The sequence below is a fragment of the Macaca thibetana genome, chromosome 7 (assembly GCF_024542745.1).
Source record: "Macaca thibetana thibetana isolate TM-01 chromosome 7, ASM2454274v1, whole genome shotgun sequence".
Lineage (NCBI taxonomy): Eukaryota > Metazoa > Chordata > Mammalia > Primates > Cercopithecidae > Macaca > Macaca thibetana.
Window position 1 is genome coordinate 109,011,742 of NC_065584.1, and position 23,566 is coordinate 109,035,307.

The 23,566-nt window shown below is 42.5% G+C and overlaps 1 protein-coding gene and 1 long non-coding RNA gene across 2 annotated transcripts in view; both read left to right on the forward strand.

Annotated features, from left to right (window-relative positions):
* The window catches only part of LOC126958086 (E3 ubiquitin-protein ligase HERC2), a 221,225-nt gene that overhangs the window by 75,842 nt on the left and 121,817 nt on the right, over nt 1-23,566 (forward strand). Inside the window, exons 21-31 of the mRNA XM_050796222.1 lie at nt 3,845-4,029; nt 6,260-6,415; nt 7,087-7,272; nt 14,571-14,741; nt 15,085-15,188; nt 16,199-16,349; nt 19,065-19,279; nt 19,553-19,685; nt 19,793-19,920; nt 20,013-20,208; nt 22,897-23,030. Of these exons, the coding sequence (XP_050652179.1) occupies nt 3,845-4,029; nt 6,260-6,415; nt 7,087-7,272; nt 14,571-14,741; nt 15,085-15,188; nt 16,199-16,349; nt 19,065-19,279; nt 19,553-19,685; nt 19,793-19,920; nt 20,013-20,208; nt 22,897-23,030 (1,759 nt within the window). The remainder of the gene's footprint in view (nt 1-3,844; nt 4,030-6,259; nt 6,416-7,086; nt 7,273-14,570; nt 14,742-15,084; nt 15,189-16,198; nt 16,350-19,064; nt 19,280-19,552; nt 19,686-19,792; nt 19,921-20,012; nt 20,209-22,896; nt 23,031-23,566) is intronic.
* LOC126958098 (uncharacterized) lies at nt 7,279-13,115 on the forward strand. Its single transcript, XR_007727088.1, has 2 exons — nt 7,279-9,594; nt 9,910-13,115. It is a non-coding gene; the product is annotated as an uncharacterized LOC126958098 (long non-coding RNA).

A 23,566-nucleotide genomic window follows, 5' to 3' on the forward strand; every position in this document is an offset into this window, starting at 1 on the left:
CAGTGACTATAGGAGTAAGAATAAAAGCTGTGTTTACTTTCACAGAGTTCATTAAGAATAAAGGAGAACATGGATATTAAAAACTTCGTAATTAAAATGTAAAGTTACATGCAAAGTTTTAAAGTGAGCATTTTTCAGAGGTGGTTTTCTAGGTTCTTGAATGCCTCTCCGTTTTCTGAGGCTGTGTCATGGGCTGTTGGTGTCTTTGGCAGGGAGTGAGTGCAGGGTTCCTGTTGTGGGTCCTTCGTTCTCACGAGGGCAGTGCCCGTTTTCCCCATCTCCTGCTTGCTCAGACTGTTTCCATGTGCAGAGAGACTGGCCTGTTTGAGCTGCAGCTGTGCTATTTGAGCTGCAGCCGTGTAGCCTGTGCTGGCCAGTCTGGCCGCACTCACACAGTTTGCTGATCAGCACTTGAAGTGTGTCCATCGTAGCTGAGACACTGAATATTTTATCTGTTTAATTTTTATTAATTAAAATGCAGGTTTAAAAACTTGATTCCATTATTAGAAAGCATTTAAGTATGTTTAGAATAACTTGGCCATGTGAGTCTACTTCGTCAACTGTATAGTTTATGAGTCTATATGCAGATCAGATATTTTCAATGCAAATTTCATTGTCCAAATTGAAATGTGCTACATATGTAAGCTACCCCGATGGTTTCTGAGGACTTATGAAATAACCTATGTAAAATATCTCAACAATTTTTCTTATATTGATTTCATGTTGAAATGATAATATTTTCAATCTGTTGGGATAAGTATGATGCATTGTTAAAATTATTTTTATTTTTTGAGATGGAGTCTTGCTCTGTTGCCTAGGCCAGAGTACAGTGACATAATCTTGGCTCACTGCAACCTCTGCCTCTTGGGTTCAAGTGATCCTCCTACCTCAGCCTCCCCAGCAGCTGGGACTACAGGCGTACACCACCACACCTGGCTGATTTTTGTATGTTTGTGGAGACAGAGTTTACTATGTTGGCCAGGCTGGTCTCGAACTCCTGACCTCAAGTAATCTGCCCGCCTTGGCCTCCCAAAGTGCTGGGATTGCAGGTGTGAGCCACCGTGCCTGACCATTATTAAAATGAGTTTTATTTGTGTGTGTGTGTTTTTTTTTTACTTTTATTAATGTGACTAGGAACAAGTTTTTTTTCCGCCCGAGATGGAGTTTCACTCTGTTGCCTGGACTGGAGTGCAGCGGCACAATCTCAGCTCATTGCAACCTCTGCCTCCTGGGTTCAAATGATTCTCTTGCCTCAGCCTCCTAAGTGGCTGGGACGTCAGGTGCATGCCACCATACCTGACTAATTTTTGTATTTTTAGTAGAGATGGAGTTTCCGCATGTTGGCTAGGGTGGTCTTGAACTCCCATCCTCAGGTAATCTGCCCGCCTTGGCCTCCGAAAGTGTTGGGTTTACAGGTGTGAGCCACCGCACCTGGCCACATTTATTAATACAACTAAGAACATTTTGAATTGCACCTGTGGCTCCATTGGTGTCCTGGGCAGGTGGCTGTGTGCTGTCCACATAGGTTGTCTCCTGTGTCTTCATCTTCGTAGTGTGTGACTTTTTGGTTCCTTTGGCACGTGGGGTCCTGTATGGGTCATTGATTCTACAGCAGATTTATAATAAGGATGTACTTACTTAAAAAAATACAAAATAAAAAGAATAGAAACAAACATAGTTATCACCTCACAAAATTTTTGGAAAGTGGAAAAAGAAAAATGCATTCACAACTTTTCAGTAGCCAGTAGTCCAGGCTGTCTTCGTAAGCATGGATAATGTGTCCTCTCCTGCATGGATAGACCCTGTTTTCTCACCTACGTGTTTGTGATTGAAGGATTCTTGGTGTGTTGACTTGGCGGATGCAGTTGTTGAATAGTAGTTTATCTAAAGATTGGAAGAGATTTTTGGAGACATTTCATGTCCTTTTTTCCCTTGGAAAACGTGGGTTGAGGAAATCACTGCTTGCCAAAAATAAGCCGTGAAGTTACATGCTGGCAAGGAGCCACAGAATACCATTTACATTTCAAAATAAAGCGCTGTGAAGTTTTTATAAGTAGTGAACCCCATCAGAATTACACATTGTGATTATGGCTCCAAGTTTTATATTAAATAAAATTTTATTGTATTTTATTACTGTCTTTACTCCTTCAGGTGTAGCTTACAAGCTAGATTCTAGACCTGTTTCTTGTGTTACAGTGGGGTTATCCAGGCAGGTTATCAGGTACTGAGGCTGAAAGGTGATGTTGAATGGTGTGGTGAGCCCAGTGAGGGCGCATCCTTGCTGTGTGTGATGAGGGCCTGTGGGTTGCTGTGGGATTCCCAAACCCTGGCTCCTCTGTCTCCTGCTTCGGTCCTTACTCTCACTGCTGGTAGTTTTCTCGTGTGAGCCACAGGGCCAAGTGGGATTGACAAGCCTGCTGTCACATTAGGAACCTGAGTTAAAGTGGAGCTGAAAGCATGTCCTCGCTCTTGGTGTTGTGCAGACAGCCACTTGTGCTCCTGGCTCAACGGGACAGGTGGAGTGGGTCTGGAACTAGGCCCTGGTTTGGCTCTTCTCCCCTCCATGTTCCCCTGTCCTGTCAGATTTGCTTTCACACTGATATAAGAGTTAACTTTCCTTAGGCCGGGTACGGTGACTCATGCCTATAATCCCAGTGCTTTGGGAGGCTGAGGTGGGCGGATCACAAGGTCAGGAAATCGAGACCATCCTGGGTAACATAATGAAACCCCCATCTCTACTACAAAAGAAAAAAAAATACAAAAATTAGCTGGCCGTGGTGGCGCATGCCTGTAATCCCAGCTACTCAGGAGGCTGAGGCAGGAGAATCGCTTGAACCCGGGAAGCAGAAGTTGCGGTGAGCTGAGATAGTGTCACTACACTCCAGCCTGGCCACAAAGCTAGACTCCATCTCAAAAAAAAAAAAAGTTACTTTCCTTAAACACACAAAGTGTTATTTTCCTTTCATAACCTTGGTGGGTTGGCATTGCAGACTCTGGTCCCGCAGCCTGACACTCCCATTACCTGCACCATCTCTCCCTTGCTTCCTTGTCTTGTTCTCCTGCCCTTGTTTCTTGGTGTTCTGCTAAGGAACCAGAAACATTGATTGCTCTCCTAACTGTACCTTCTGGGAACGTATGTTTCTTCTCTTTTCTTCTCATCTACCAATGGCTCATGGCTCAAGTCACATCACAGTGTTGGAACTGGAGCCTCTTCTACTTTGTTTGCTGCCGTGCTCTTTGGGCACCTGCTTTGGTCTTCCTTCCCGGACTCCCTGAGCCCTGAGTACCTGCTGCATGGCCCACCCCAGTGCTGCTTGCGAGTAAGGGCTCAAGGTGGACTTGCAAGGCAGATGCGGCAACGCAGACGAGTCTTGTCTTGAAGAGTAGTATCACATTTCTGTTTGAAATGCAGCTTTGGACAAAAAATAATGACACTGTTTTTTCTTTCTAGAGGGTCAGATATTTCTATGTTAGCCTCCTCAAGATTTTAAGTTTCGTTGTCTTAATGTTTACATTCCTTAGACATTGGGTATACAGAAGTACTCCTTTTGAAGCAAGATCCTCTGCAGTTTGGACCTCTGCACGCAGCTCCGTAGGCGCATGTTAGTGAGGCACGAGGGCATCATTATCTCTTTTGAGTCTTCCGTGCCCTTCTGCTCCGTTTTGGCTGAGGTTGTGCTTATTGCAGATAAACCGGACACATTTGGGGAGGGAAGCCAGCTGCAGGTCATCTTCCTGTATGATCTGTGTTTGTGATGTTAGTTTGTCCTGATTTACCCCATCCCTTTTTCTTTTAAATATAAATAACTTGTTTAATTTTGTAATCCTCTTTTTTCCTGTGTAGAAACATTGCTTCTCAGACTGTGGCCAGATTGAAGGATGTTGCCCGTCGGATTTCATCATGTCTGGACTTTGAGCAACACAGTCGTGAAAGATCTGCTTCACTGGATTTGTTGCTGCGTTTTCAACGTTTGCTTATTAGTAAACTTTATCCAGGAGAAAGTATTGGTCAGACCTCAGATATTTCTAGTAAGTTGCTTAAAATGTGAAAGTGTCTTATATGTGATCGAGGCTTAATTTAGGCTTTTCAACGTGTCCATCCTATATGCCCAGATGTGTAGTTGTTATACTACTAAATGCACCAATTTTGAGGCTTCATTTTGCCTCCACTTTTTTGAGTCAGACCCTTCTGTGTTAGCCTCGTTAACATTTTTAATTTTGTTGTCTTAATATTTAAATTCTTTAGACATCAGTAATAGCATCCTGTAAGTTCAGTTTAGTCTTAGAGAAGATTTATCAGGTTTTTTCCTTGTGCTATGGAATGCTGGAGACTGGCATGATATAGGAAGTAAACAGTGGCAGCCTATTCATATGTCACATGTGGGAGCCAGCTGGGTGGAATGGGAAGAATTGTTGGAGGAAGACTGGGTTTCAGTTACAGCTCTGCTTAATAGTTTAGACATTAGACCAAGTCTGATGGGGCCAAAGACTTCTCACCTGCAGACTTGGGATGATCCCTGAGGCAGCCTGTGAGGATCAAGAACAGAATGTGTGTAAGTACCCAGTGCTGTGCACTGTCGAGGGAATGGTTCCCCTCCTCGAGCATCCAGGGCAGCGGCTGGCCCTCCTTCATGAGACTTTCTGTCAAGGATGGAAGGGTCTGCTGCTTCCATTAGTATCTTTGTAGCTGTTTTTTTTCCCAAAGTAACTTAATTACTTTCTGAAGAGTTAGGCTCTTGTCAATAATGGAAACTTTCAGGTTTTAGTAGATGAGTTGATAGCTTGAAAGAGAAAGAGGTGACCATCTTAAAGACAAAGTCACAAGGACTGAAAAGCTATTAAGAACCATGTAGGAGGCCGGGCGCGGTGGCTCATGCCTGTAATCCCAGCACTTTGGGAGGCCCAGGTGGGCTGATCACAAGGTCAGGAATTCAAGACCAGCCTGGCCAACATAGTGAAACCTTGTCTCTACTAAAAATACAAAAAATTAGCTGGGTGTAGTGGCAGGTGCCTGTAGTCCCAGCTACTCTGAAGGCTGAGGCAGGAGAACTCCGTCTCAAAAAGAAAAAAAAAAAAAACTGAAAAGAACCATGGAGGCAGAAAAACTGAAGATGACTTTTTTTTTTTTTTTTTTTTTTTGGAGACGGAGTTTTGCTCTCATTGGCCAGGCTACAGTGCAGTGGCGCAATCTTGGCTCACTGCAACCTCCGCCTTCTGGTTTCAAGAGATTCTCCTGCCTCAGCCTCCCAAGTAGCAGGGATTACAGGCGCCCCCCACCATGCCCAACTAATTTTTTATTTTTTATTTCTAGTAGAGACAGGGTTTCACTGTGTCGGTCAGGCTGGTCTCAAACTGCTGACCTCGTGATCCACCCGCCTTGGCCTCCCAAAGTGCTGGGATTACAGGCATGAGCCACTGCCCGACAAAACTGAAGATTTTATGGAGCAGAAAAGTGCCTAACTTTGTTTTCTGGGAATAATTTACAAGCTTTTAGGAAACATTTATGTACTAGATATAAAGTTATAAAAATTTAGAGCTGGGCGTGGTGGTGCATGCCTATAGTTCTAACTACTCAGGAGGCTGACGCAGGAGGATCACGAGCCCAGGGGTTCGTGTCCAATCTGGGCAACATAGTGAGACCCCGTCTGTAAAAAAAACAAAACAAAACAAAAAAAACCCTTAAATTAAATTATGGCTTTAGTATTTATACACCCAAAATTTCTAGGTACTCTGTAGTGCGGGGTATAAAACTTGACATAAAAATACTAGGCCGGGCGCGGTGGCTCAAGCCTGTAATCCCAGCACTTTGGGAGGCCGAGACGGGCGGATCACGAGGTCAGGAGATCGAGACCATCCTGGCTAACACGGTGAAACCCCGTCTCTACTAAAAAAAAGTACAAAAAAACTAGCCGGGCGAGGTGGCGAGCGCCTGTAGTCCCAGCTACTCGGGAGGCTGAGGCAGGAGAATGGCGTAAACCCGGTAGGCGGAGCTTGCAGTGAGCAGAGATCCGGCCACTGCACTCCAGCCTGGGTGACAGAACGAGACTCCGTCTCAAAAAAAAAAAAAAAAAAAAAAATACTGCCCCTCCAGTTACATGATATAGAAAGAGCCCAGAGACTAAGGGTTAACAGGCTCCTGTTTGAGAAAATTATTATGGGTAAAAGATGTGTAGATGAGAGTAGCATCGTGGAGCAGTTAGTTTGTTTACAGAGAAAAATTTTAACAGTGAAAATGAAAATTTCTCACTCCTTCTTCAAGGTCCAGAGCTAATGGGCGTTGGTTCCTTGCTGAAGAAGTACACAGCCCTTCTGTGCACGCACATTGGAGATATACTGCCTGTGGCAGCCAGCGTTGCTTCTACCAGCTGGCGGCACTTCGCAGAGGTGGCTTGCATTGTGGAAGGGGACTTTACAGGTACCTTTTGTTTCCTGCTTGTGTACATGGTTATTTTAGGAGATAGATGAAAACTGAAGTGTCTTCTTTCCTGATCAGCCTGCCTGCGTTTACTCTCTAAATTTTCTGGTCCTCCTGCCCTTTCACCTTTGTTTTTTTTTAGTTATTGATAGTTCTGTTGTTAAGCCAGCTGGTATGGGACTCATATCACTTTAAATATAATTGGTAATTTAGATTTATACTTCCATTATTGATACATCAATAATGAGATAAGAGGTAATTGTCTGATTTTATTTTGACAGCGTAATAAAAATTAGGTACCTCATTAAGGATCTCAAAAATTCTGATACTACCTGGTATGTTTTAACTTTTTGAAGTTAGAGCATTATTTTTTAGTGTTTTTTTCCTGATGATGAACATATTAATAAACATTTAATTTTCTGAATACGAGACTCTAGTTCATAGTTCTGTGATTGAAATACAGTGTTTTGGAAAATATTTTTGTAATTTAAAGGGTTCTGTTTGATAGCTATACTGGTCTCGATATAAAATGTAAGATAGTCCTGTAGAAATATACTGAAGGACAAACATTTCTTATTTTGTGACTTAGCAGAATTTAAACACAGAACAAGTTTACAAATAGCTTTTATAGGATAAATACTTATTTAAATATTATTATTTCTTAAATGTAGGTGTTCTCCTTCCAGAACTAGTAGTTTCTATAGTGCTTCTGCTCAGTAAAAATGCTGGTCTCATGCAAGAGGCTGGAGCTGTACCTCTGCTGGGTGGCCTGTTGGAACATCTGGATCGGTTCAACCACCTGGCTCCAGGAAAGGAACGGGATGATCATGAAGAGTTAGCCTGGCCTGGCATAATGGGTACGGCGTCTTAAAGGACTTTTACTGAGGAAAGTTTTATTGTCCTTGTCTTACCTATTCTTGCCGTTCAATTTGAAAGAATACAAAGGAAGATCAATTATTTGCCATTTCTACTGATGGTAGTATAAGTGAAAAATGAAGATAATCCAAATCAGAAGAAATGTGGGTCATATATATATTACCCAAATATGTGTGTGTGTGTGTGTGTCTGTGTATATATTGTCTGTCTGTCGTATCTATCTATCAATCTATCTATCTTTTTTTTTTGACACTACATCTTGCTCTGTTGCCCAGGCTGGAGTGCAGTGTCATGATCTCAGCTCACTGCAACCTCCGCCTCCGGGGCTCGAGTGATTCTCCTGCCTCAGCCTCCTGAGTAGCTGGGACCACAGGTGCATACCACCGTGCCCAGCTTACTTTTGTATTTTCAGTAGAGACGGGGTTTCACCATGTTGTCCAGGATGGTCTCGAACTCCTGATCTCAAACGATCCACCCGCATCTGCCTCCCAAAGTGCTGGGATTACAGGAATGAGCCACTGTGCCTGACTATATTTGGGTTATATTTAAGGAAGACTTTTCCATTAGTAATCCTTGTTAAGTACTGAAATGAAATTTTACGAAGTCCTGGTGCCTCCAGAAGGTGCTGTTGAGGTGGTTATCTGTGGTCTAGCTCAGGAGCAGAGATCGATACGGGAAGACCCTCCAGAGTCCTCTGGTTGTTTGATGTCAGTGAGATGCGGAATTCCTGGAGTCCCCTGAGCACTTCCTTATAGACATTGCCTGGCCTGTGGTGCATCCCAAATTGGAATGACACTTGTCTTCTCAATGTTTTGAGCTTTGGGTTTTTGAATCTAAGTCACCATGCGTTCTATGGTTCAAGCTTCCTGGACTCAGAATCAGTCAAAATCATGGTTAAACTTTGATTTATATGAAATCTCAAGCTGGGTGGGCTTTTTCTTCTTGTATTTTAGACCATCATCCCTCTAACATGGGAGCTTAAAACAAGAGGTAGCAGTTGTCCTGAGGAAAACAGCCCCAGGACATTGAACATGGTTGTTTTTTTTTTTTTTTTCTTTTTTTTTAAAAACAGTGAGTACTTTCAGCACCATTCTTCCCCTTTTGTTAAGGAGTGAGCTTACGTAGTCATATGTTATTTTGTCTCTCTACTGTCATACAGTTGAGGTGCATTCATTTGCTCAGATCAGCAACTTACTCACTGTAAAGCCTTTTGAAATTGTGATAAGTAACACATACACAAAAGTACCCAGTACATTCCCGTAATTGATCAGAGAGAACCGTGTCACAGCCATTCAAGCCTTAGCCTGGATAATGGCAGGACCCTCCCAAACGCTGACTCATCTCTCTGAAAAGTGCCCTGCCCCCCAGGCTGTGTGGTCGTTGCCACCTTACTTCTGATCATTTTATACTAAGTTCTTGTCCCTACCCAACATCATTTTACTTCTATCTGTTCTTGGACTTCATATAAGTGGAATTAGACAGTATGTACCTTTGGTTTCTGAGCTTCGCCCTGTTACTGAGTTCTTCCATTTTTATTGCCATATGTAGTATACTTTTGTTCAAATATACAACAACCTGTTCATTCTACTTGTTGATGGAAATGTAAGTTGTTTCCAGGTTTAGGTTAAATTAATATGTTACCATATCCTTCCACCTAGGTGGGAATACAAGCATGTGCCACCATGCCTGGCTAATTTTTCACTTTTTTGTAGAGACACGGTCTCCCTCTGTTGCCCAGGGTGGTCTCAAACTCCTAGGCTCAAGTGATCCTCCCACTTGGGCCTCCCAAAGTGCTGACGTAAGAGGCATGAGCCAGTGTTCCTGCCAATATATTAACATTCTTACATCTGTTTCTTTAATCATGCTTTCTGTTTCTTGGTGGGACTCTTGGTTTGTAGAGGATGCCTTTCATACAGAATGCCAGTTTTCCACAGTGATTGTGCTGCTACTCATCTCCACCGCAAAGTGAGAATTCTCAGTGTTCCACCTCTGTGCCAAGACCTAGCATTGCTGGCACTCCCTGTTTGAGCCATTCTGATGGGTGTCACTGGTATCTCATTGTGGTTTCAATTAGCATTTTCTAGATTAATAGTGAGGTTTGATACCTTTTCATACGTACATTAATCAGTTGGAAATTCTCTTGTGAACTGCCAATTCAAGTTTTGTGCCCATTTTTCTATCTGATTATCTTTTTTTCTTTTTAGTCGTTCATATGAGTGTTTTTGTATATTTGGGATATGAACTTTTGGCTCTATTTCTCATGGAGCTTTTTCTCTCACTGAGGCCTGTGTAGTCACTTAAAGGTGTTTTCTTTTTTTTTTTTTTTTTGAGACGGAGTCATGCTCTGTCGCCCAGGCTGGAGTGCAGTGGCCGGATCTCAGCTCACTGCAAGCTCCGCCTCCCGGGTTCACGCCATTCTCCTGCCTCAGCCTCCCAAGTAGCTGGGACTACAGGCGCCCGCCACTTCGCCCGGCTAGTTTTTTGTATTTTTTAGTAGAGACGGGGTTTCACCGTGTTAGCCAGGATGGTCTCGATCTCCTGACCTCGTGATCCGCCCGTCTCGGCCTCCCAAAGTGCTGGGATTACAGGCTTGAGCCACCGCGCCCGGCCACTTAAAGGTGTTTTCTGATGAACAGAAGTAATATTAGTGAAATCCAGTTTGTTAACTATTTTAATGGTTGTTCATTTTGTGCCTTAAGAAATCTTTTTCTTACCCAGATTTTCTTTTATACCTTAAAGCTTTATTGTCTTAACTTTCATGTTAAGAGCTGTAGTGCACTTGGACTTGATTTTTGTGCATGTTATGAGATAGGGGTCACATGTCACTTTTTTTCCACAGGCATTTTGTACATAGCGTCTTTGTGCCAGCACCTTTGGGTAGAAAGACTGTCCTTGGTCTCTCTTCTGGGGTGCCACCTTTGTCTGAACCAAGTGATTGTCTATACTTGTGTCTGGTCTGATCTTGCAGCTTTTCCCCTAGTGACTTATTGCACTTGCCAGGACCTGTAGTGCATTGTGGAGTAGAAATGGTGACAGCGTGCCTCCTTGCCTTTTTCTTTGTAGCAGAGAAAAAGCTTTCAAGATTTCATACACGAAGTATGATGTTTGTTTTAGGAATTTCTTTGTAAGTACCTTTGAATCTTAAGGATGTTTTCTTCTGTTTCTGCTTTGTGATGCAGTTTTAACTATGATTGGATGTTAAATTTCATCAAATGCTTTTCCTGCATTACTTGATGATATAATTTTTTTTTTCTATGAATGTATGAAGTACTGACTTGTCAAATGTTGACTCAGCCTTCCATTTCTGGAATAAAACTACTTTAATTTTTTTTTTTTAAACTACTTTAATCTTAATATTGGTCATATGGATAGATATTTCTGGTCTTGGTCTGCTATTTTGAAAAGACAAGTTTGCATCTTTATTTGTAATTTTTCTAGATTTTGCATGTCATTTGCCTTGTAATTTTTTCAGTGACCTGTAATTTTATTTTCTTGTAATGCCCTGCAGCTTACTGTTATTGTTATTGATAACCACCACCTCTTTACTAACAAGGAAGCTATAATTCAGAAAGAGGATAGGTCCCATGCAACCTCTGTTAGTTTCCATCTGTCCACCAGAGAACGTTAGCTCATCGAGGGAAATACTGGCTGATGGATATGATAGTAGGAAAATGTAATAGACATTCAGGTTTTGGTAACCAAGATTGTGCTAGTCTTGTAGAGTGAGTAGGAGAATGTTCCTGCCTATTCTTTTCTTGGAAGGGTTTGTATAAGATTGGTAAAATTTGCCATTTAAGTGTACTGTTTAGTGGCATTAAGTACATTCACATTGTTTTACAGCCATCACCACCGCTCATCTCTAGAACTTTTCGTTTTTCTCACCCAAAACTATGTATCCATTAAACACCAGTTTTCCCCAGCACCTGGCAACTGCCATTCTACTTTCTGTCTCTGAATTTGACTACTCCAGGTACCTCATATACATGGAACCATACAGTATTTATCCTTTTGGGATTGGCTTATTTCACTTAGCATGTCTTCAAGGTTTATCTGTGTTGTGGAAAGTGTCTGAGTGTCCTTACATTTTAAGGTGAAGTCATATTCTGTTATATGAATATATCACATTTTGCTCTCCACCCACCAGCTGATGACACTTGGGTTGTTTCCATCTTTTGGCTATTGTGAATAATGCTGCCATGAATATGGGTGTGTATATCCGTCTGCGTCCTTTCTTTTTTTTCTTTTTATTTATTTTTTTTTGAGACAGAGCCTTGCTGTGTCGCCAGGCTGGAGTGCAGTGGTACGATCTCGGCTCACTGCAACCTCCATCTCCCGGGTTCAAGCAATTCCCCTGCCTCAGCCTCCTGAGTAGCTGGGACTACAGGCGTGCACCACTGTGCCCAGCTAATTTTTTGTATTTTAGTAGAGCTGGGGTTTCACCATGTTGACCAGGATGGTCTTGTTCTCCTGACCTCGTGAGCCGCCCACCTCGGCCTCCCAAAGTGTTGGGATTATGGGCGTGAGCCACTGCACCTGGCCTGCTTTTACTTCTTTTGGGTAGGTAGCCAGAGGTAGAAATGGTAGATTATATGGTAATTTTATATTTAATTTTTTTGAGGAGCTGCCATAGTGTTTTTCAGGGTGGCTGCACCATTTTATGTTCCCATCAGTAGTGTGCAGGAGTTCCAGTTTCTCCACATCCTCACCAACACTTTTTTTTTTTTTAAATAGTAACCATCAATGGGTGTGAAGTGGTATCTCATTGTGGTTTTGATTTGTATGTCCCTAATGATTAGTGATGTCAAGCATCTTTTCATGTGCTTATTGACCATTTGCATATCTTTTCTGGAGAAATGTCTATTCAAGTCTTTTGCCCGTGTTTTAATTGGGTTTTTGTCGTGTTGGGTTTTAGGAGTTCGTTATATATTCTGGATAGATATGATTTGCAATCTGTTTTGCATTCTTTGGGTTGCCGTATCACTCTTGATAGCCTCCTTTGATGCACAGAAGTGTTCGATTTTGATTAAGTCCAACTTACCTGTATTTTCCTTTTGTTGCCTGTGCTGCTTTTGGTGTCCTATTCAAGACATTGCCACCAAATTCAGTGTCATGAAATTTTTCCGCAGTGTTTTCTTTTAAGAATTTTATAGTTTTAGCACTTATTTTTAGGTCTCTGATCCATTTTGAGTTAGTTTTTGTGTGTGGTGTAAGGTAAGGGTCTACCTACGTTGTTTTACATGTGCGTGTCTGGATTTCCCAGTACCGTGCATTGAGAAGGCTCTTCTTTCCCCATTGAGTGGGCTTGGCTCCCATGTCAAAAATCATATGACCAAATACATGAGGGATTGTTTTTGGGGTCTCCATTCTGTTCCATATTTCTATATGTTTGTCTGTTCCAGTGCCATACTCTTCTTTATTATTGCTTTCTTCTTTCTTAGGGTTTAATCTGCTATTTTTCTTGCTTTTTGAGAAATGAATACTTATTAGCACAGTGATTTTTTTGTAATGTTTATTATGAAAATTTTCTAACATAGATAAAAGTAGAAAAATAGTAAAATGAATCTAGCTTTAACAGGTGAATACGTTCCCCTCCCATACTTCTCTATATTGTTGATTGATTGGATTATTCTAAAGCATAACTCTGTCTTTAAAACATTTTAAAGCATTTTACATCTTAATGATAAGGATTTAAAGAAAACCCTACAATATCATTATCCTGTCTATTAGATTAACAGTGATCCCTTAATCTAACATGCAGTCCATATTACGTTTTCCTGGACTATCTCAAAAATGCCTTTTTTAGGTGGTAATTTTGAATTAGGACCTGAGCATGTTCTGCGTATTGGCATTGGTTGACATATGCTTCTAGTCTCTTTACCCCAACAACATGGCTCCAGGCCCTCCTCTCCCTGTCTCTGATCATACTGTTTCCTTTTTCAAAGAAACAGGTTGGTTATTTTGGAGAACTTCACATTTTCTGAACTTGGTTGGTTGCATTCTCATTCTAGACCAACACGTTCTTCTGTTAGTTACATTCGTCTGCTGGTTAGATCTAGAGGTTTGGCTGGGTTTGAATGCAGTCTCATTGGGTCGGTGTTATGTCTGGAGTCATGCTGCATGCTTTCTGTTGGCTCAGGAGGCCTGTAATGCTTGGTGGCTCCCCGCTTTAGTTCTGTGACGCTAGACCAGGGAATTCATGTGTTGCGTGTCCTCTATAAAATCCCCTACCAACCTTGTCCTCTGCTGTCTGGTTAGCAGGAGGTACCATTTGTACAGGAAGGACATGATCTAAGCTTGACTTCTTGAACTGCCACTTCCCTTTAACTATTTTTCATAATATTGAGTTGGTATCCTAGCACTTCCAAAGGTGACCACCAGTCAGGTTTTCTTATTTTGAGTATTTTTATGAACCAATAGACTTTTATTGATTTGGTGTTTCTTTTCTTTTTTAGCTTTTTCCCCCCAATATACACATTTAAAGGCATAAATGCCCTCAAGCATGCATTTAGTTGTATGTCACCATTTTGATCTGCAGTATTTTTATTATCATTAATTGAACACATTTTCTAATTTCCATAGTCATTTTGTCTTAGAATTTTGGGTTACTTCTTTTTTTTTTTTTTTTTTTTTTTTTGAGACGGAGTCTCGCTCTGCCGCCCAGGCTGGAGTGCAGTGGCCGGATCTCAGCTCACTGCAAGCTCCGCCTCCCGGGTTCACGCCATTCTCCTGCCTCAGCCTCCCGAGTAGCTGGGACTACAGGCGCCCGCCACCGCGCCCGGCTAGTTTTTTGTACTTTTTTAGTAGAGACGGGGTTTCACCGTGTTAACCAGGATGGTCTCGATCTCCCGACCTTGTGATCCGCCCGTCTCGGCCTCCCAAAGTGCTGGGATTACAGGCTTGAGCCACCGCGCCCGGCCAGAATTTTGGGTTACTTCTAAGTGAGCTTTGTAATTTTCAAATATGTGGATGAATATTTTTATTTATTTATTTTGGATGAATTTTTAAAAACCTATTTCTAATTTAACTGCATTGTCATCAGCACACGTGCTCTGTAAGTTTATTTCTTTGAAATTTGTTGATATTTGCTCTATGGCCTGGCATGGCCAGATTTGGTATTCATGCTGCCTGTGTGTGGTATTGGTTTCAGAGCCAGGTATGCATTTCTCTCATTGTGATTGTGGATTTGTTTATATCTGCTTGTAGTTCTTTCACACAGTTTGTTCTTTTCATTTTACCTGTTGATTGATCGATGGACTGATTCTGGTTTCTGTATATACAGAGTCATTTTTTACAGGTCAGAACTGTAGAAATAATGAAGAAGTGACGCTTATACGCAAAGCTGATTTGGAGAACCATAATAAAGATGGAGGCTTCTGGACTGTGATTGAGGGGAAAGTGTATGATATAAAGGACTTCCAGACGCAGTCGTTAACAGGAAATAGTATTCTTGGTGAGATTACACTTCTGATTTCATGGTTAAAAGTTGATTTCTTTAGTTTTGTGCCAGCCCCCACATATTTTAATGTATCTGTGGCTTTGGTGTCTGTCTTATCAACAAATTCAGCACATTTGAAGAATTTCCTATCATTATGCATTTTTTGTTTTAAGACTTGGAACTCATTTCAAGTTCTGAGTTGGCCCAGACAACCCTGAGAGACAGTGGGAGGTCATTATCCTCTGGTAACCCTCACTTTTGAGTTAAGCGCCTAACTTGTTTCCTACTCACTGTTTCTCCTATAGCTCTTCAGGCAAATTGAACTGAACTCATGTTGCTTTTTCCCTTTTTGTTTCAGCTCAGTTTGCAGGGGAAGACCCAGTGGTAGCTTTGGAAGCTGCTTTGCAGTTTGAAGACACGCGGGAATCCATGCACGCGTTTTGTGTTGGCCAGTATCTGGAGGTGAGGCTATATGCCTTGAGTGACGCCGAGGATAGCAAGGGAGACCCTCTGTGTGGTTAGTGACAGGAATATTTGGATCCAGAAGTACTGATATCTGTGTCTTTTGGGGGGCATTAGGGATAAATATAAAGATCCTTTAGAAGTTTTGTCATAAATGAATTTACATTTATTCATGTTAAGATCTGTGATGTATTGGTCTTGAAAGATTGTTTTTTAAATGATCAATTTGAGAAATATAGACAGTGTTCCACAAGAAAAGAGGTTAAACTTTGGTCTTATGTAGAAATTTGGAATGGCTTATTATCTTGCGGTATGTATATTTTGGGAAGAACTATGCAGAAGTGTAATTCTTGGCAATAGAAATATGTCCTTCCTATGTATTCACGAACACATAGAATTTATATATATATATTGGGATTAGCTTTCCAGATATCCATAAGTAATAAAATGTATTAAATGCCATTAGGGCAGGGCTTAAAGCATTTTATGAAGGGGAGAATTAACTTTGCTGTAAATATCTTCTGTGACTGGAAAAGTTGAACTCTTGCTTTTTTCAGAGTTCGATTTTTGTTAGAATAAATTTCATTTCCTCCACATGTGTGGTCACAGTCCACTAATACTTGTCATCGAACACTTGTCGTGTCATAGTTTTGTTGCCCAGTGTGTTCCTTATGCATGTAACAATTCATTATATTTTCTGAAGCATGGTGTACAGTCACTTTGGAAACTGACTCCTAAGGAATATTCCAGCCAAATCATGTATCTGTGCTTTAGTTTTTCTACATAGGGCTGTGCAGTTGCTGCCTGCTTTCTAGGGCGTGTGGGTTTCTGTGGCATCTGCTGTTCCTTGGGCACAGCAGCATCGAGTCGTTAGCGGATGGAGGGGCAGAACACCCAGAGCACCCCTGGGCTCACATGGTGGGACAGCTGCAGGACAGAGCTGTCCTTTTAGTTTTATGTTTTTAATTAATTCTGTTTCCTCAGATTGATGATGAAATTTATTTTTCCAGCCTGACCAAGAAGTTGTCACCATACCAGACCTGGGAAGTCTCTCTTCACCTCTGATAGACACAGAGAGGAATCTGGGCCTGCTTCTTGGATTACACGCCTCCTATTTAGCAATGAGCACACCGCTGTCTCCTGTTGAGATTGAATGTGCCAGTAAGAAAATCTTTGCTGTTTGCTGATTAGCAGATTATTTTTTTTGAACTGTAAGTGCCATTAAGAGTGGGAGAGGGCCAGGCACAGTGGTTCTTGCCTGTAATCCCAGCACTTTGGGAGGTTGAGGCAGGTGAATTGCTTGAGGTCAAGAGTTTGAGACCAGCCTGGGCAACATGGCAAAACCCCATCTCTACAAAAAATTAGCCAGGCGTGGTGGCGCGTACGTGTCGCAGATACTCAAGAGGCTGAGGTAGGAGGATCGCTTGAGCCTGGGAGGTTGAGGCTGCAGTGAGTTGTGATTGTACCACTGCACTCCAGCCTGGGTGACACAGCAAGACTCTCTCTTTAAAAAAGTAGCAGATGGCCAGGTGGCGGCTCATGCCTGTAATCCCAGCAATTTGGGAGGCTGAGGCAGGTGAATCACCTGAGGTCAGGAGTTTGAGACCAGCCTGGTCAACGTGGTGAAACCCCATGTCTACTAAAAATGCAAAAATTAGCTGGGCATGGTGACGGGCGCCTGTAATCCCAGTTACTCGGAAGGCTGAGGTAGGAGAATTGCTTGAACCCAGGAGACAGAGGTTATAATGAGCCGAGATCACGCCACTGCACTCTAGCCTGGGTGACAAGAGCGAGACTCTGTCTCAAAAAAAAAAAGGAAAAAAAGTGGGAGAGGAGGATTCAACACAGTGATGATGATAAAAAAAAAAAAAATAATAAGGATAGTGAGACTCAATCCGGTAGAAACAGCTGTGAGTGGCTGTCATTTGCCCTCATGGTCTGTTGCTGCAGAGGAAGCTAAAAAGTGTGCAGGAATGTCTACCCGTCTACCCTGTGGTGGTCTCACATGTTGCAGCCTCTGCCTGATGGGCGCAGCATGGCTTTTGTCTCCCTACATGCCCAGAAGTTGCACAGAATGTGGATCAGCTGTCCTCTCAGGGGACAGCATTCTATTTGAGGACTGCGTTTTTACCAGACCAGGCTCAAGTCACCTATATTTCAGGGTGGCAACCTTTGTAACCACCTAAAATAATAAGTTTCTTCCTGTCTCCTAAGATGGGTTTACATTTTTCTTCATGTAGTTGTGCATTTCCCATCTGTCTGTCTATCCGTCCATGTGAGCAGCTTCTGTTGAGCAGTCGCCTGGTGCAGTTACCACGCTAGGTGTTTGGGATGCAGGGATGGATGGGACACGCCTCCACTTTCAGCTGCTGCTTGTTGATGAGCCAGCATTCTAAGCAGGTCACGTTACAGGGTGGTGAATGGTGAAATGGAGACATTCATACATGGTTCTGGGAGAAGAAAGGCTTCACATTGGCAGCAGTCCTGAAATTGCGTGAGGGAGCATTCTGGACAGAAAACGCAGGGGTGTCAAGGGCACTGCTGAGAGGAGCAGGGCTTTCCTGCTGCTTGTGAGAGTGGGTGTGGCAGAAGGCTGGTGGGGAAGGAGGATCTTGATGCCCACACAGCCCCCCGTTGGGTGGACCTTTGTGCAGTGCTGGGTGCTGGGCTGCCTGTGGTGCCCTCTGAGGTGGCAGCTTCCCTCTCTCCTCCTCGAGGCTCGTTGCTTGCCAGAAGATGAGCTTTGCTTAAATTGGCAAGGAGGGCAGGGCTGGCGAGCTCCAGGGCAAAGGGTGCCATGGGCCCTGGCAGGTGGGTCCGATCCACAGGAGGATCAGAGGCTTATCTTGGAGCAGTAAGGAGGGGCTGTCCTGTGCTTAAAGAGAGGGGGCCAGGGAGAGTCGGCACTGGATTTGTGTTTCAGAAGAACGCATGTGGTGGGTTGGGGAATGATCCTGAGTGCTCTAAAATCTTAATGTCCAGTAAAAGAACACTAAGTGCATCCCCACTTTGATGGCTTGGATTTGAAGCAGTATTTGATAACACAGATCGTTAATGGAGATCTGTAGTGGTGCACATACTAATTCTGTGTGTGTGTGCTGCTCCCTCAAGTTACCATAGGCAGTTGTAATTGGCATTTGCACTGGCTGATCCCATGCCTTGCACTACGGACAGGTCTCCTTTCCAGTCCATTAGCCCTCCCATCTCTAAGGATCTATCCTTCATTAAAGATGGTGTTTGTTAAATATTTTCTTCTTTTCATTCCTTTATAAGTGGTCTAGGAATACATAGCCTACCCTGAGGATGTAATTCTTTGTGGAAACCCTTCAGATGTGCTGTTCCCTGCCTGGATACTCAGCGTCTTGGTCTTATTCCCCATCTTAGCTCAGCTATTGCTTCCACAAGCCCCTTACTGATCCTCAGAACAGCAGTGGTCTGTCTTCCAGTCTCCCTGGTACCCCCACAGTCATCCGTTGCACACAGTTTCGGACTTGAAATCCTGTGATTAGTTGTGTCAGCGGTGCCCTTTGCTGCCCTCCCTGTTACAATGTGCAACTCAGTCTTCACACGGTATCCGTGGAACCCGGCAGCTGCAGGCAGAGCACAGGTATCCAGTGAATGTTGGGCTGGGACTACGATCCTGAGTTCCAGTGCCATGCCTGAGGCGTGTGGAATCACCAGGAAGTGTGTTCACGTAGATAGAGGAATTATAAGTCAACCTGTGTAAACATGTTAGGTGGAGCTCTTTCATACGAATGATGCTGAATTTCACCTTCTAAATTGAGTGATCAGTTGAGCATCTTTTTTTTTTCTTTTTTTTAGTATTTGAGTTGTGCACTTGAGTTTCTCTTTCATGTTTGCGTGTGCATTTTCTAGAGTGGCTTCAGTCATCCATCTTCTCTGGAGGCCTGCAGACTAGCCAGATCCACTACAGCTACAACGAGGAGAAAGATGAGGACCACTGCAGCTCCCCAGGGGGCACACCTGCCAGCAAATCTCGACTCTGCTCCCACAGACGGGCCCTGGGGGACCATTCCCAGGCATTTCTGCAAGCCATTGCAGACAATAACATTCAGGATCACAACGTGAAGGTGAGCTAGGCCTCCCCCCACTGCCACCTCAGTGCTCTGTTTATCTGAGGACTTTGACATAGGAATACTTATGTGCTCTTTGGTTAACATAGCACAGGCGTTGTTTCATGTATTATTTAGAGGGTTTTGAGGTGAGAACCTGATTCTGTTAACATGCTAGTGAGGCTTCAGAAGCATTACTGATTGCAAGTGCGTCAGAAGCTGTGGCATGTTTAAGATTTGTGAAGACTCTCTGGGCGGCCCTGAAGTTACCTCCCGCTGTTTCTGTTGCAGGACTTTTTGTGTCAAATAGAAAGGTACTGTAGGCAGTGCCATCTGACCACACCGATCACGTTTCCTCCGGAGCATCCCGTGGAAGAGGTCGGTCGCTTGCTGTTATGTTGCCTCTTAAAACATGAAGATTTAGGTATGGAGCTCAATATCTGTGTACTTTAGCTACACTGCAGATTCCTCGACTAACCTGCGGTATATATTCATTCCTTCCCTGCCCTTCTTTTAAATGTCTTTTTACAGGTCATGTGGCATTATCTTTAGTTCATGCAGGTGCACTTGGTATTGAGCAAGTAAAGCACAGAACGTTGCCTAAGTCAGTGGTGGATGTTTGTAGAGTTGTCTACCAAGCAAAATGTTCACTCATTAAGGTGACAGATTTTAATTCTTTTTATTCTGTGCTTTGCAGACAGTTGCTGAAATATTTGTTGTTAAAGTTGTCTTTTCCTGGTTAACTTTGCAGACTCATCAAGAACAGGGCCGTTCTTACAAGGAGGTCTGCGCTCCTGTCATCGAACGTTTGAGATTCCTCTTTAATGAATTGAGACCTGCTGTTTGTAATGACCTCTCTATAATGTCTAAGTTTAAATTGTTAAGTTCTTTGCCCCGTTGGAGGAGGATAGCTCAGAAGATAATTCGAGAACGAAGGAAAAAGAGAGGTAAGAATGTAAAAGGACAGAAGATACTGTTAAAGCGTGTGCTTCACCCTGCCTCGTTGGATCTGTGATTTCAGAGTGAAGTTTCTCTACTGTTGATTCCATGTGACGTTTCTACCTGCTGCCATCATTTTTATGTATAGTTACGATTAAATGCAGAAATCTTGCTTATTTTTCCAAGAGATCAATGAGGCAGTTTAGGAATTGAGTGTGGTATGATTTGGTTACTAGTAAATTGATGTTGAAAACCTAAATAATCTTTACTAAATTGATGGGGACAAGGAAGTATTTTTATTTTATTAGTTGTCCTGGTAATGAGATATAATGGTAACATTTAAACTTACGGCCATTCTTCTAAAGAAATGTTTTTTGTTGGGAAATATTGAGTATTCTGATACGTGGAGAATTAGAAAGGGAAGCTAAAAGATTTATTGACGTTTTCCTGGAAGTGGCTATGTAAGGGTACAGAAAGGTCTTGTTGCATTAAATCCAAATTTGAGTAGAAATGCTTAGAAATTATAAAATAGTTTAGAATTTAGTCACTTGTGATTATAAATAAACTACAGAAATTTCTGATTATATTCTTTTTTTTTTCTTTTGAGACGGAGTCTTGCTCTGTCACCAGGCTGGAGTGCAGTGGCACGATCTCAGCTTACTGCAACCTCCGCCTCCCAGGTTCAAGCGATTCCCCTGCCTCAGCCTTCCAAGTAGCTGGGATTATAGGCAAGTGCCACCACGCCCAGCTAATTTTTGTGTTTTAGTAGAGATAGGGTTTCACCATGTTGGCCGAGATGGTCTTGATCTTCTGACCTCATGATGTGCCTGCCTCGGCCTCCCAAAGTGCTGGGATTACAGGCATGAGCCATCGCGCCCGGCCTCTGATCATATTCTTATGACTTATACTGATTTACTCTCAAACCTGCTTATTAAACAGTATTAATTACTGAGTTTCTGATGGGCATTTTGAACAATAAGCTTATGAAAGACTGAAGTGTTTTAGAAGCCATCTAAGTTGATTGTTCCTGAACAAACCCTACACTGTAACAGCCTGTCTGCATCCAGTGAGTGCTCCGGATCAGGCAGTCACAGCAGTCACGCTGCTGCGATTCCTTTAACCCAGGCATGCAGGAACTCAGCCCGGGCCCAGAGACAGGCCTGTCTCAGCATGAGGGAGAGAGACTCCACCATTTGCCATCTCATATCTGTGGGTTCTGAGCCCACACTGTCACTTTTAGAGTTTCTTGTGGGTTTATAGATTTATTGTGCGTTGTTTCAAGCTGGTTTTCTTTTTCTTTTTTTGGAAATTAAGTAACTTATAAAGATTAAGTGATTAATATTCCTGTTGCTGTGTCAGGGATCCCCGAGCCCTGTCTCAGGCTTAATGATTCACTAAAAGGACTCAGAAGAGCTGTTATACTCACAGCTGTGGTTTTGTACTGCAAAAAGGATACAGATTAAGATTAGCAAAGGGAAGGGTATTTGGAGGGAAGTCCAGAGAAAACTAGGCACAAGCTTCTGGTGTTTCTCCCCAGTGGCGTCGTTTGGATGTGCTTCGCTCTCCCAGCAACAGTGTGTCACATCATGTGTGAAGAGTTGTTAACCAGGCCAGCGCACCTGAGCCTTGAGTCTAGAGTTTTTATTGGGGGCCAGTCACAAGCACAGGCAGTGCACATGTGACTGACCTCAATTACTTAGACTCTGGTGCCTCAGCGCAAAAGCAAGTGGTCCCTCTAGAGTCACATCATTAGCATAATCTACCTGCCTGACTACTGCCACAAGGTCCTGGGTGTCAGGGATACCAAAAAACTTACCAGGCAGGATGTTCCAAGGACTCAGAGCTCAGCTCCTAGAAGAAGGACCAATCCTGAAGGGACAGACCTTCCTTGGGCTTGTGCAGGGTTTGAGCAACCCCAGCCTGCTATGTTAACTCTCTACTGCCCAGGTGTATTATCATGTTGCTTATTTTTTATATTATATGCTGAGGAGATTTAGACCAAAAATTTTAAAAGAGATAAAATATAGGGAGGAAATTCCACATATCACAATGAATTCAATTGATTTAGTTACACACTAACAGAACCCCTGAACTGGACCAGGGTGGACAAGCCAGGAACTGTGGGCCAAATTCCACCTCTTGTTTGCTTTGTGTTGGCCAGGTACTAAGACCTTTTTTTTTTTTTCCAGTTTGAAATTGTTTTTTAAAAATTAGAAGAAGTATGTTATTTTTGACACATGAAAATTACATGAAGTTAAAATTGTAGCACCATAAATAAAGTTTTATGGGAGCACAGCCACACCTCTTGTTTTATTTGTGGTTACTTTTTGTGCTACAGCAGCAGAGTTGAGTATTTGCAATAGACTGCATGGCCTGAAAGACTCATTCCCCCACCGGCGCTTGAGGAAGAGCTCGCTCTGAAAGACTCAAGCGTTCGCTCTCCGGCGCTTGAGGAAGAGCTCGCTGGCCGCCGGGCTTCCCCGGCTTCGGGGCTTCTCCCCGTGTCGCACTCTCAGTTTGTCTTTTTGTTCTGCCTTGGTCATTTCACTTTTGTGGTTTGAGCATTGCAATTTATAATGGTGTTCACATGTTTATTTGAATGAAATATTTGTCCTTCATGCAAATCTAAATATTTCTTAATTTAAAATTATATTTAAGTGTATGATTTTTATAGAAAATGATGTTTTAAAATACAGTTCCTAAGAAGCCAGAATCTACGGATGACGAAGAAAAAATTGGAAATGAAGAGAGTGATTTAGAAGAAGCTTGCATTTTGCCTCATAGTCCAATAAATGTGGACAAGAGACCCATTGCAATTAAATCACCCAAGGTGCAGTATTTTCTGTGATTCTGAGGTTAGCTGAATAGAGTCATAGCACGTAGCACAGGAATCCCCAAGTCTTGTACCTCTGTACCTGAGCGTCTGGAGGGAGGGACGGGTGGTGGTTAGAAATACGGCCCCAGGGATGCTTCATGAACTGGACTTACGATGTCCTGGTCAGAGCGTAGCTGGAGAAGGGTTTCCTTTTATTTTTGGTACTAGATTGTGTCATTAATTATTCACCATTCATTCCTTAACTATATTCTTTGTTCCAGAAACAGTGCTGGGCACTGTGGTTATTAAATGAACCATCACTTAATTTTGTATGCCAAGCTAGCCTGTTCCAACATATATTAGTATAGAGATTATAAATTCACTTGTAAGTATATTTATAGCATAGTTTTAAAACCATGTATTACTTACTAAATTTAACATATTTTAACCAATGTAAACCTGTGAACATTGTTTATTTATATTTTACTTGAATAACTTTTAGAGCACAGTTTAATATTAAATAGGATAGACTAATGATGAAAATTGTTTTC